A 13,937-nucleotide genomic window follows, 5' to 3' on the forward strand; every position below is an offset into this window, starting at 1 on the left:
TTCACCTTTGTGTTTACTCCACTGGGAATATTCTGACTGTAAAGACAGAGAGCAGTTCAAGATGTTGGAAGAGGAGGCAGTGATGTCTGCGTGTGTTTGGAAAACAGGGGGGCAACGGTGGGATTTCCTCTCTCTGCTGGCTGGATGGTGACTCCAATGTGGATTCAGTCTCACCACCGCCTGCTCTCGGTAGTCTGCAAGGAAGGGTAAACACACAGAGGATTTTACAGAGAGAAAACCTAGCACACCTCATTTACATTTTGTTAGCAGGAAGGTATTTTTGGACTGTTTCTCCAAACAGTCCAAGCAGCTGAAAGGTTGTGACTCCTTGTTTCCCTTAACTATTCTTTTTACAGTTTCGGTCACCCACACACTCAAACAATTGTTCGGCATAGTGTCCTGAATCCAAACACCCGTTTTGTATTTTTTTATTTTGGGCATAGCAACTTCATGACAGGCTGAAATTTACATAGATGACTCCAATAGTCCATTTATTGTGTGGTTGCTTGGTCACTATATCTGTTGTCATTCTAACTTTCACTGCTATTTTGGGGATAGATTTACTGTACTGTGTGGAGATTTAAAGCTTGCTTACCTCAACAATCACATTTACAATTCATTATAAAAGTATATAGGGCAACACACACCAGCGGCATTAAAGCGCCGACACCTGAATTGTTGTCTTTGTAAAAACACACACACAGGAAATGGCCAAATTGTATTGTATTGTAATAAAGTAATGTCATCAATAGTGACATTAAAGTGCCATAAAATACATTGGGTACTATGATGAGCAGTAGTCTGACCTCTGCACTCTGCCGCTGCATCTTGTGCGCAGAGCAGGACGCCGGGTCTTTCTCGCCCGACCCTTCTCGTTCCGACTCGCGCTCCCGCTTTCCTGTGATACTTCCTCTGCTGTGCAGGAGGAGTCCTGAACGTCCGAATAGACAAGAAGAAAAACGTTAGCATTATCAGAAACACTCTACTAGGTGGATGCGCGAGTAAAATGTGAGGTCTCATTGGGGGAATCTTCTATGATCTCCCTCCACTGAGAAGAACCTGATGTTGGTGATGGGGAGGAATAGAGTCGCCCTTGTGTGGTAGCATTCGCACACAGTAGATGAGGTGGGCTACGTATCATTTCTATCAAATACAGGTCTTGTGCATCTAGTAGCACAAGAGAGATAGTGGCACCAGATACTTTCGGTTTCCTACCTGGGTGTTGAGGCACAGCAAACTCGTGGTAGACTTGGCTGCTGGTGATGGACTGGGTGGCTTCTGGCACTGAGTGGTATCCTGCAACAGACACAACAAACTTTAAACTTTGAACTTGGTGGTTTTGAGATGGCGCAAAAGTTGAGTATCATATACTGATACAATAACAATTTCACCATAGCATGTATATGGTTTATTTTAAAGCAGATGTCATAAATGGGCCAGTGTTAGCCAAAAGGCTATTTTCAATGCTTTCAATGTTGGCCATGGCAGTAAATGAAAATAATTGACATTAACCCTTGCATCGCTCTTGGCCAGTAGAAAGCAAGCATTAGTTATACACCTTTACTCTGTACTGTTACAGGCCCGCTACCTTTTCCGTAGAAATCAGTTCACAGACTGTTATAGGCATCCGAGAAAGTCGGGGAAGTTCTCAGTTTTCACAAGTAAATTGTAAAATATAGCAACTTCAGGTTTGGAACATTTAATCCCATTTTTAAAATGTGCTTTTAGAGCTGAGCCACTCTAAAGGCCAAAGTAATTTTAATCTAAAGTGTTCATTCTCTGGGGAAGATAAATCCCGATCTCAATCTGTCCCTTATACATCCTAAAATGTGTTTTTAAAATTGTGGCGATATGCATAAAAGCCAGACTGAATGTAAAAAGCTAGAAATGCAGACAGAAAACACTCGTGTCAGGGGATGCCCTACCGTGCTGTTGCGAGTGCGGTTGTAGTCGTCTGCTGCTAGGCTCCATGGGTTCTTCATTGTGAAAATTGAGTAGGATGTTCCCGTTGTATTTACCCGTTGCAATGGAGCTCCCCGACACTCCAGGCACTGGAAAAAGAATAACACAGATGGAAACATGTGACCGATTGCCATAAGTGGATTTACCACACTGTTTCTATGAAGGCACCACCCATAATGGCCAGAAAATGTGTGACACATCTTTATTTTTTTGAAATTGACTTACAATGAGAGTTGTTGTTGTTCCCTGGCTGTTGCTCTCCAAGAGAGTAGGCAATCATTCCTCCGTTTCCATTCCCATTGGTGGACGGCACTGACGCCAGCAGGCCTGAAAGACACAAACACATTTATTTTTCTATCTCGAGCAAAGACGACATAATTCCTCAGAGTTCCATGGGAACATACAAGTCTGTATGTATGCATGTCTGTCTGTATGTTTGAACATACAAGGAATTTGGCTTGGTGATTGGTGCATGACAAACACCAGTGCAATAGTATAAAACATAATTATAAATACAAATATGAACATTTAAAATAGAATATGATAGACAAACAATATAAGAGTGTCAAAATAAGTCTGTTTTTGGCCATTTAACAAAGACAGATGCCGTATGTTTGATGACATGTTTGGGAAACCGTTTTTTCCACTGCTTTTCTCGCAAAGCGATGGTCACATACACACACACTCCTCTGCTGTTGCACATCTTCGCAACTCATGGGAAATAGCCTACAGCTCTTGTTTAAAACACTGTCATTCTTTAAGTACTGGTATTACTGAAATTGGTTATCAGACTGTTTTTAACAGCGGGTATTGCAATAACTTTCTATTCTCGGTATACCGCGTAACACTAGTAATAAGCTTTGAAGCCCCAAGGGACAACTGGCACGGCTCTGCAGTTTTGTTAATTCATTGATCCTTACCCAGTCCCCTGTATCGGCTGAGTTGCTGGTAGATCTGCTTCATTCTCTCGATGTTAAGTCGGCTCGCCTCTGCGTGGTGCACCATGGGCTTTGGGTAATGGACGCCTATTATGCAATTGGCGGCTGCCTGCACGGACTCCGGAGCGTTCCATGGGTCGTAGATATATTTAGCAGGGAAACCTCGGAGGACGGGCAAGTATCGCCTGGAAGCACAGGGATACATTAGATTAGCAGGCTTTTGTCAACCTGATGGAGAAGGTTAGAGAGTAAATCAGGGGTGATGCAGGGATGCAATAAGTAAATACATTTCGAAAGGTTAAGAAAAAGTGTCTAATATCTTACAGTAGCTGCGAAGAAAATCTTTTTTTCTATTTAAAAAAAAAAAAGTATCAAATTGAATTGTGAAATATTTAGAATTAAAGTGCAAATGGATTTTTCACGATCTCATCAATAATCATGCATATATATGATAAGATACTAATTAAGGCGTTTTATTACTAACATTACAAATGAATCATTGTGTTATGTGATACAATTCAAAGGTACCCACCTAATGAAGTCCCCGTTGGGGTCAGTGCGTCGGCCGAAGCCCACGGGGCAGTAGCAGTGGAAAAACTGCTGGAAAAAAGAACTGCAGGACAGCCACATCCAGCTGCCTGCGTTCACGCTCCAGTCTGCATCCAGAAGCAACTCCTCAAAGATCTGCCACACAAAAACACCAGATGTTTGTTTTACACTTGATGCAGAGGTTGCTTTAAGTGTCATGGGTGATAGAGAACTCAAACACCAAACTTTGATATACGGGAGGTCACAATTTTTTCGTCTTAAATGTGCCTAAATGTGCGAAAGCATATTAGGGCTATTGTAGGTAAAAAAAATAAAAAAATAAAAAAATAAATAAGGAGCCTAGGGAGAAGGGCAATATTCCAAAAAAAAAATAAATAAATAAAAAATAAAAAATACATTTGGGAACATTTCAATTCCCGCCTCAACACATCGACAGCGAGCTGATGGCTCACAGCTAACAACGGCAAAAGTGCCTGAGGGGGAAGCGGAGGGTGGGTGCTACGCTCCTGCAGTTACTGCAGGCTGTGAGCTAACCAGTGTGGTCCACCAACATGCACTAACAGCACTCACGGCTATGTAAACAAGCTCGGCTTAACAAAACACACAGAGGGAGAGGTGCTTGTGTTTGTTTGGAAATAGGAATTTTCAATGAAATTGAATGGGCCAAAAGTGGGTGACATCAGTCATTATTGCAGTTTAGGTCTAGTCTCATATCCTCTGTTGTTCCTCCCCTGTACTGAACATTCCTGCATTCTCACCTTCATCCCTTCCTCCCAACTGATCCACAGGTCCCCCCTGGTGAGGAAGCAAGCCACCGCATGCCTGGCCAGGTGATGGATCCAGCCCTCCTGCCTCAGCTGAGTCATGATGGCGTCTATCCAGGGAAAACCTGTCTCAGCCTCGGCCCACTTGGCAAGTGCTTCAGGATTCTTGTCCCAGGGTATGCGGACACAGATGGGGTTCCCTTCCATCTTGTCAAAGCGTGGGTTGTTGGTGGCTGTGGTGTAGAAGAACTCCCGCCACAGCAACTGGCCATACAGGGAGAGTGGAGGGGAGCTGTTCTTTTTCACCTGGGTTAAAATAAACACAGCAAGAATAGAGAATATTAGGCAAAATAGACACCGTGAGAAGTACAGCACGTTAGGGCGGTAAAATAATCTAATAATTCAAGTACAAATTTGGTTAACAAGCTTAACAAGCAACAAGAGGCTGCCACTACCCCATGTTCTAAATAGGACTAAAATAATTCATGTTTTCTTCCAGGTGAGTTTCAATTTCTACATGCACTCAACACTGAAATATATATATATATTATGTGTGAGCAAGTTTTGTAAAATAATGTAATATTAACGTACAATCCCCTGGAAGACACTGGACGGGTTGTAAACTGACCTTGCGGTAGAGCTCAGTGAGCTTGAAGTAGAAAAGGCGGCAGGAGAGGCAGCCGAAGCGCAGGTAAGGGCTGAGGCCTGTCGGGCTGGCCAGCAGTGAGTTGGCATTCATTCTGGGACGCTCGAAATTAGCCACCCAGGCCTGGAAAAAGACAGAGACACACAGGGGGGGGGGGGGGCAGGAAGGGATGAAATGATGGATGATAGATCCAGGGCACCATTATAAAAAAACAGGGTACCATTTTAAAGAATATGATTAAACATGTCAATTAGGAGTGTTGTGATTATACCAGTATTGACAATAACCGTGATATTAAAAAATTCAAATATTGATATCATGTTAATAATATACATATGATTATATTGGGTAAAGGATATTTGAAAGTGCGTTTCAATTGTCACTTAAAACTATCATAAATATGTTCTCTGATTCACTTTCAAGCATGCAGAAGCCTAAAATCAGGAGGTGCAGTACTGACCTTTCTCTCCAGGTGGCGCTCTATCCTGGTCAGAGCCTCAGTCTCTCCTCCAGGCCACACGGCTGTAGGCAGGCCCTCGGTGTCGAAGCCTAAAAACAATCATCTGAATCACCTTCCTGGTTCATTCCTCATTCAAACAGTGTTGCACTTGTTTTCCCCTTAACTTTTATTTTCTTTAATACAAAAATAAATTCTACTGCACAAATTTAGCTTTTTTTTTTAGATACAGTGAGTACAATCCCACTTCAAATAATCCGAACTATCCCTTTAATGGTGCAACGCTTCTTCTAATCTGTATATAACTTTTACAGTTAGTCAGGCCTGATCATTAGGTAATCCAAAATACATTTCCAAGGAGTAAAAACAAGTCAGAAATGCATCAAACATCTTTACTGCACAAACATACGAGGGACCAAATTATCTGTCAGTCTATCTTCAACACTGCATTGTCGAGGGTTAGTCATATTTCTAATGCAGGGGTTGGTTTGAGGGGTTCTCCTCCTGCTGCCTACACCAGGTCTATACTTGATCAAGTGCAGGTGTGTGTGCGTTTGTTTTCTCACCCAGCTCCTCCAGGGAGGGGACCCCGTACTTGTCTCCGTGGTCCTCAGAGATGGGGGTGACGCAGCGACCCATCACCGTTTCCGACAGTGTCTCCACAGGCATCTCAGGAGGATCCAGGCGACTGATCAGAGTCTGGAAACGCTTGTAGGTGAGAGGAGGCTGTCCGCCATTCAGCTCTATGATCCTGGGGAAGAAAGGAGACAGGGACTGGTCAAATTTCTTAATCTTAAATCAAATTTAGTATTCATACTTTTAGATAAGATGTGCACTCATCTGGCTGCACGACAATGAACTAACTAAAATAATCCAACATAGTGTATGTTTTTAAAACTGCGTCTGTGTTTTGCTTACTTGTCCAGGTCGTAGAGGGTGTGTGATGTCTTGACGATGACCTCCACCCCTGCCTCCATGGCCAGCTTCTTGATGGCAGCGTCTCTCTCCTTCCCAAAAGGCTCCGAGTCATACTCAAAGGTCAGGCGAGAGATCTTCCACTCCTGAGACAGAGAGAGATAGCCGACTGTCAGATAAACCAGCCTTTGAAGACGTCAGACTGACAGTCCAAAACCCAAAGATGCTATAAAAACAGCAAAAAGCTGCAAATTCTAACTCTTGAGAAGCTGGAAAGAGTTTGATAAAAAGGACTTTGTTCAAGTGAGATTATCAAAGCTGGTGCTAATTTTCTGTAGATGCTGACTGTTGGAGCCAAAAATGGTATTATAAATACGACTGTATTTCTTTATGTGTACATTGGGTGGCGCTGTATTCCTGTCCGGGGCTCGGGTATATAGGTCCTGAAATCGCTGTGTTTGTCAGGTGTTTGACCCCGGAAGGGCAAAAGGTTTTGACCGCGATACTATACACATTTTACTGCATCGTGAGAAAGAGTGGCTTTCTGTACATTGTTCCACGACGAAAATAAATGTTCTATCGATCAGCAAACAAAGGTCTCTGTGATGTGTCAAAAGCACCACACCTCACAGATAGTTTAGCATAGCCTACCGCAAGCGCGTCAACCAGGCTACTCCGAGGGAGGAGCACCTCAGGAGCTTACAGCCACACGACTGGGCTTCTTTAACACTGACCTTAAAGAGCCGCGGGAACACGTTGGCTGGTTGGCCCCTGATGACAAAAAGGCGAGAATTGAGCTTCCGAAGGTTGGCGTCCAGATCCTCCAAACACTGGAGGAGAAACCTGAAGAGGGAAGACACATATTCATTACTGATCTACTGATTATATTCTAGAGTCACGAGGCAAACACTTCAAATTATACATCATTATTGGTCCCACCCGTGTTACACTTTCACTTTTCTTCATGCTGCTACACGTTTCTTCTGCAGTTGTTGTTTGACATTTTTTGGCCCAACAACAGAAAATAAACTTGTTTTGTATGGTAACGGTGTTAAAGATTATTATGTTATTGCAGGTTTGAGTATAGTTATACATTCAGAAATAACTTAATGTGGTAAAGATAATTACACAATTTGATCTTCCACCACTGTCACAATACTTAAAAGACAAAAAAACACATAAAGGGTAAAGGCTGATTTGACAATTTAAGACTGGAATATTTTTATCAAGCCAATAATTACTTCTTTCCATCACTATAACTCCTCTGCTTCCACAACCTGCACATTCGGCCTCCTAACAGGCATCGCTTCATTACCAGAGGTCAAACTATTGAGTACCACCCATCTAGGGTGTGTTGTGTCTGACCCGCCGTCCCAATCATTAGCAGAATCTGGCAAGAGAACTGACAAAGCAGACAGACGACAAGCACAGCAGACAGCCAGGCGATGTTCCGCTCGGTTTTGTTTGCTCCCGTCTGACCCCGTTAGCCTGGTCATTAAACCAGAGGACGGCTCGTTCACAAGCAAAGCTCCGTTTGCTTCCAATCCGCACAGACGGGCAGAGCTGGGCTGCAAGGTTGCACACACTTAAGGCACGTGCCTGCTTACGAGCTAGAAACAGCTATGAAGCCGGCGTAGGAGCGTCCAAAACTGACCGTCTGGGTTGGTCTTTTTGTAGACCAGCTCATACTACAGTCCTCCTTTGGGTTTGCTCTGCACCTTTCAAATGGTATTCTAATTTAGGCTTTTTATTTAAAGAAATAAGGTTATGATACTTGTGATATGCACACGGTTGACAAGAGAAACTAAGAGGATTAAGATTTGCAATCTGTGGTGAATACAAACTTTGAATAATTATTTTTGGTTGCAACATTATTAATACCTGTTGATGCTCATTTGAGTCATTTCATGCAGAGGCATGAGTTACACTGAGATCAGATCACACGAATCTTTTTGTCTTCACACCACCAGGATTTTTTGAAATACATGGTTAGAAGTCTAAAATCACTTAGTGCTACCAAACAGAACTTTCAACTACACATACAACTTTAAAAATGTATTTCATTTATATGCAAATACTGAATAAAAAATAAAAAATAAAAACTCCTCAGGCAATTGAAACCCTCAAATTCCCAAACACATTATTGAAAGAATACTGAAAGGGAATCATGCAAACAGTCACTATGTTTTATCTAAAAAGTCATCCAATTACATGGAAACTATTGAAACAATGAGCAGGTTTTGCATTTCTATGCTTGTAGCTGCATGTCTAGACCAACTGTTGATAACTGTGTGTCTGTTTTCATCAGATTTTTTTGGCTGCCCTCCTTCTACCCGAGTGGACAAAAACACATAAAAATATCATGTTCAGATGCTCAACAAATCATTCTGGGTGACATATTGTCAGATGTTGCGAGTGTGTGTGTGTGTGCGTGCGTGCGTGCCCACATGCATTCATCGAAACCTTTTGTATGCATGTGTGTGTGTCTGTGCACATGAGCCCAAGCGGGAATGACTGTGTGTGCTCATGTGTGAGCATTAATACATGCTTCCACTTTGGTGAGCCTCTGATTGTTCACCTGTGTGCGTTGCTGGGTTTGCCACTTCCTCTTGGTGTTCCTGGCTGCTTCCTGCTTATTTGTGCATGTGTGCGTATGCGTTGGCTGCCTGGTCATACATCAGTCCTTATACAACTGCTCTGGCCTACATCTGGTAGAACGCACACACTCAGCATGGACTGCTGCACCACAACACAATCCCATAGCTGGATAATCTAATTTCTGGTTGTGGAGGGCACATATTCATTCTCTCTCAGCAGGAGCACAAGAGACCAACAACTGAACCGTTGGGTGTTAATAAAAAGCAGTAAACCCTAAGAAAAAGCAAATACGTATTTACGACTGTTTGAAAATTCTCTTAGGACCACCTAAGTGTCATTCCTGCATAGGGAATGGCCAGGTGAAGAGTTAAATGATCGCTACATTAACACCTACTCTGCAAAGGTGTTTCCATAATCCATTTAGCTCATCAACTACTCCCGCCCCTCGAACCCAGACTGGCCAATCATAACGTGGAATCCGTCAGCACGATTCCTCCGTTAGGAGGATTTTCCCGTTTTCATACAGCTTTTCGAATGCAATACTTCAAAGTGCGCATGGACATATGTGAACGGAAGCACAGCTAATAACACTGCTTTAATAATCACACATCTTCCACTTAGGCCTCTCTCAAGTGGAACACTCCTATTCTACATGAAATAGCAGGCCATGTGGTCATCCACACTGTTAAAAGAGCCCATTCACACAGTGATGAGTAAATTTAATGTTTCTGTCCTTAGTAACAAATTAAATGGACCCCAGGAAGAGTAGCTGTTACCCTGGTTGTACACTGCGGAATCAAATAGACAGTATATCAAGCACCATAGTATTTGTATGACAAGGGTTTAACTTTGCTAAATAAATTAAGCTAAAATCTAATTCAACTTTGTAAACCCATTTTTTTTTATAAGCTTTAGCAGTTGAAGTATTCAATGAAATCTAATTATAATAAGTCAATGCCAAACATACTCCTTTCCTTTAGACCATATGCAAACACATTTATTTCACATGTGTACAGTAGAGTAGTTTTAGGTCTTGAGATTTGTGGTGCAGAAATAAAGAGTAAAATCTGTTGCCAAGCCTGAATTCACTGATGTGCAGAGTAATCATTAAAAGATAACTAGAACAACAAACGGGTCGAATGAACACATCATTCAGAGATGAAGAGAGATTAAATAGTTGGTAACCTTGTCGTTTGTAGAGAAAAAGCTGATGATGTGTGTGAACCTCACATCCTGCATCTTTTAGAAGATAAAGAACTACGACTGTTTTTCTTTTCAAGCTAATGTATGTAACTAACAAGAACGCAAGAAAGCCTCCCTTTAAGTCACGATCACATAACCACTCACAAGTGTTATGCACTGACCTACATCTCTACAGACTATTCTCACATTTTCCCCTGGATGGAAAAACAATTGATTATCCTCACATTTATAGGCTTTTGCCTTCGCTCTCTTTACCAAACACTTCTATGTTGTACATCACAGAGTGCTTGTTAGTCTGTTGACTCTTCCCTTTGGCACAGGTTCTTTGTCATTTAATGCTACGTTCAATGAGAATAATATGTACAATAATATGTGCAAAGACAAAACGCCTTTTCACTAGAATTTCTGTGATTGAAACCTTTTGTTCTGAGAAGGCCTTCTGTACCGTTTTCAGTGCCATGGGATCTAATAACTATATCGATTGATGTTAAGTGAACTTTGGTGTATGTCTGTATGGAGAAAACACTAACGCAAGATGACAACATAAACCTCACACAAAGGGAGGCTTGCACTGATGAGTTATCTTCAAAGTGAGGCTCCATTATCTTCACTTTGTTTTTATATCACTCTGTAGTTTCCCAGTTGTGGTCCATTTGTATTCACATCCGAACATTCACATTTTGGTTGAATTACGCGTGTTATATCTTTAAAATGCTGTTTTCCCAAGCGCATCTAAAAGCTTTTTTCCACCCGACTTGAGGTTGGTTTCGGCATGATGACGTTGCTACATATACAGTTTATATGCATCATCCAGAGCCGCTTGATCTTGACGTCAGACAGCTCTTTCCGATGGGGAACTGTGGTCACTGGACTCCACTGACAAAAACGGTAATTTCACCTCGCAGAACACAGGTCCACTTTAAAAAAAATCTGACCACACCTTTTCAGCTTAAATTGACTCTGCTAGTGCCAGCATTTCCATTATTCATAATTATTATCGATTAGCTCCCTTTGGTAACCGACATCACTGCTTTTTGCTAACGGCTGAGTGGACATTTCCATTTGAAAACCCCGGAAAAGAAAGCAGACCTTTATTAAAGAAAAGACCAACTCATTTAGTCTGATGATCCACGTTATTCGAATTGAGGATTTTGTTTCATTCTATTTTTTTTAGGGTGATGACAGACATTTAAAGCTTCATTAGAAAACTATATATAGAAGCTTTGATTGTAAAAAAAAAAAAGAAAAAAAGACAATCGGTACAGCCATAAAAATCCCCCCCCCCCCCAAAAAAAATTATCTTTAAATGGACGAATAAAAACAATCGAACATTTGAATAATCTTACCTCCACCTGTTGACTCCGACGTTGGACGAGCCTGCAAACCAAGGGTCCAGGAAGTAAACACAGCGCACTGTGCCCGCCCCTTTGACCGCCTGCAGTATCGCTGGGTTATCATGGAGACGGAGGCCCTTCCGGAACCAGTGGATGGAATTTGGGGCCATTTTATTCTGAGAAAAGAAGAAGAAGAAGAAGAATCACGTCACAGCTGGTCGTAGCAAACTGTGAAGAGATGCCTGAATGGTGCTTGTTTTGTGGAGCTGAATGTACAGAACAGAGTGTAATGATGCTTTTTGTACAGTTCAGTACAAAACTCAATGTCTCCCTGCAGGAGAGATAATTAAAAGCATTCAAGTTGTAACAGTTGCCAACAGTGTGGGATGTGCCAAGAATAGAACAATGTGATGATCACATCGCTATGGCCAAATTGTAGGCAGAGACCTTTTTTAGGCATTTGGAGCTTGTTGAAATAGACCCAACAGTAAAATAAAACTTTCAGTGAGTCAACACAAGCAGGCAAAGGTAAGAAAACTCAAAGGACAGAGAGATGCCGATTGTTTAGCCGTTGGATTCATGTATACAAATGTTTTGTTTTAGGTCGATAAGTTGATTTGTACAATATCAATATTTCCTCTGAGCAATAATGTGAATTCAACCGTTCAGTTTGCCTACTTATAATATTTAGCTTTTTACCGTTTACATATGTATAGGGCTGGGTATCATCTACAAAAATTGCAATGCTATTACCTGCACCCTTAAAGTGACAACCACCAGACGCTGCTGAACCGGAAGCTCCATGCGTAAAGACGCACAAGCAGCAGCAGTAACAAAGCAGCACAAAGCAGTACTTTATATAACTGACGTGGGAAAAAGAAGGGACAGGGGTTGGATGGGACACAGTTTTGATAAACTGACTTGAGCCTTACAAGTATTGCATTGTAATGAGGACGAAATGTATTGCGAATCCACAGTTAATTAGATTAATGATAAACAATTTACAAATATATGCATCTTAATAATAGAATAGAATTTGGGAATGTTTTTTGAAAACCCAAAAAATGTTTGTACTAAATTATATTTACGCAGCTCAACTCCACTGTAAACATAAGCATGTTGTGTAAAAGCTCATGATTCTGATTTTTACATCAGTAATTCATCGGTTCACTTGACAATAAAGTATCATACTACTTAAAAATAAATAAGATAAAAAGCAGGAATGCTTTAAAAAGGTAGTTTGATGGATCCTACTGACAGACTGGGAATTTAGGTCGCACCGTTTATTCTGAATGGAGGCAGACATTACATCCACTTCATGAACTTCACCTGGAATAAATAACGCAATATCGGTCAGAAATAAAAAGCTGCTGAACATGTCAGAGTGGAATTTGGGAGTTTGTACAAGCGTTGAAAAATATACTTGAAGTTGAAATCTTTGGCAAAGAAACATCTCTGGAGACCAAAACGGGGTCACCAGAGCAATTATTATGTAAGCGGTGGCGCTGTTTAAACAGTGTAGCTGGTTTCCCCTAAAACTAAAACCTTCAAGATGCCAAAAGGACCCCTCTTACCTCGTGCAGGCTACTCAAGTGTGATGTTTATATCCAGCCCAAAGAAAGAAACATGTCTTCTCCTTCCTTTTTGGTGTACGGGGTAAGTGCTGTGTGCCAGTAGAGCGTCTCTATTTACAGCCTGAGTGTCAGCCACAAACCAGCGCTCTGCTGCTGCACTAGTTTGTCACATAAGAGTAAAGCTCACTGCGCATGCGCCATATACTGCTCCCACTCTAATGCTGCCTTCATGGCACACCGGTTTAAACAAACAAAGTGCCAATTTGCGGACAGCGTCCACCCCCACATGGCAATCGTACAGTATAATTGACGTTATCAGTTGACAATAACAGCAAACACAATAACATACCTACGTGTGAAATATTTTTTAGGATGATATATTATGAAAAACCATTTTTCCGTGTGAACCATTTGGTTTTTATACAAGGTAATACGGCATTTCGTGTGCTTTTTGCGCATATACATTTATAGTGACACTGATAACAGAATCAGAGGATCAAGAGAGGATCAAACGAAGTTGGATTTTCCGCCTGAAAGCCTGTCTGAACCGTGAAATATGTTTGAAAAATCTGATCGTCTTATTTACCGCAGTACCAGAACGCTGCACTAGACTTGTCAAACGTGACCAGTGACGTGCATCAAAATCCGACGTTCCCATTGGCCAGTTTGCCATGTAGGCGACAATGCGAGGTCACGTTTGCGAGGCATGGGAATCAAGGAAGAGTCCGTGTACGTTCTGATAATCTGTTTTTACCGTTTAATCGAAAAAACCCGAAAATACAGAAATACCATGAAGCTATAAAAGATGTTCATATATATTCCTTGATGGAAATACTGAAGTCCACCCTCACAGCAGCAAGTGGCAGCCGCGGCTGTGATGAACAATCAAAAGATGATTTCATTAAAAAACGATTATTTTCTGAATAATGGCGCTAATGCAATTTATGCTTATTTGAATGAAGAACTGGCCTGAACAAATTAGAAGTTACTCATGTTC

General features: G+C 41.6%; 1 protein-coding gene across 1 annotated transcript; it reads right to left on the reverse strand.

Annotated features, from left to right (window-relative positions):
* Nucleotides 1-22: 22 nt before the first annotated feature.
* LOC142955672 (cryptochrome-1-like) lies at nt 23-13,100 on the reverse strand. The gene is made up of 15 exons (XM_076097095.1): nt 12,941-13,100; nt 11,379-11,542; nt 6,966-7,074; nt 6,235-6,377; nt 5,883-6,067; nt 5,320-5,408; nt 4,842-4,982; nt 4,208-4,519; nt 3,433-3,584; nt 2,883-3,085; nt 2,188-2,289; nt 1,926-2,051; nt 1,216-1,296; nt 807-931; nt 23-194 (listed from the first exon to the last, which is right to left on the reverse strand). Exons 2-15 carry the CDS (start codon nt 11,534-11,536, stop codon nt 171-173), a joined length of 1,950 nt encoding a protein of 649 aa, XP_075953210.1. The 5' UTR covers nt 11,537-11,542; nt 12,941-13,100; the 3' UTR covers nt 23-170.
* Between the last annotated feature and the right edge of the window lie 837 nt (nt 13,101-13,937).

Source organism: Anarhichas minor, unplaced genomic scaffold, assembly GCF_050575085.1.
Source record: "Anarhichas minor isolate MPS153535 unplaced genomic scaffold, ASM5057508v1 ptg000003l, whole genome shotgun sequence".
Classification (NCBI taxonomy): domain Eukaryota; kingdom Metazoa; phylum Chordata; class Actinopteri; order Perciformes; family Anarhichadidae; genus Anarhichas; species Anarhichas minor.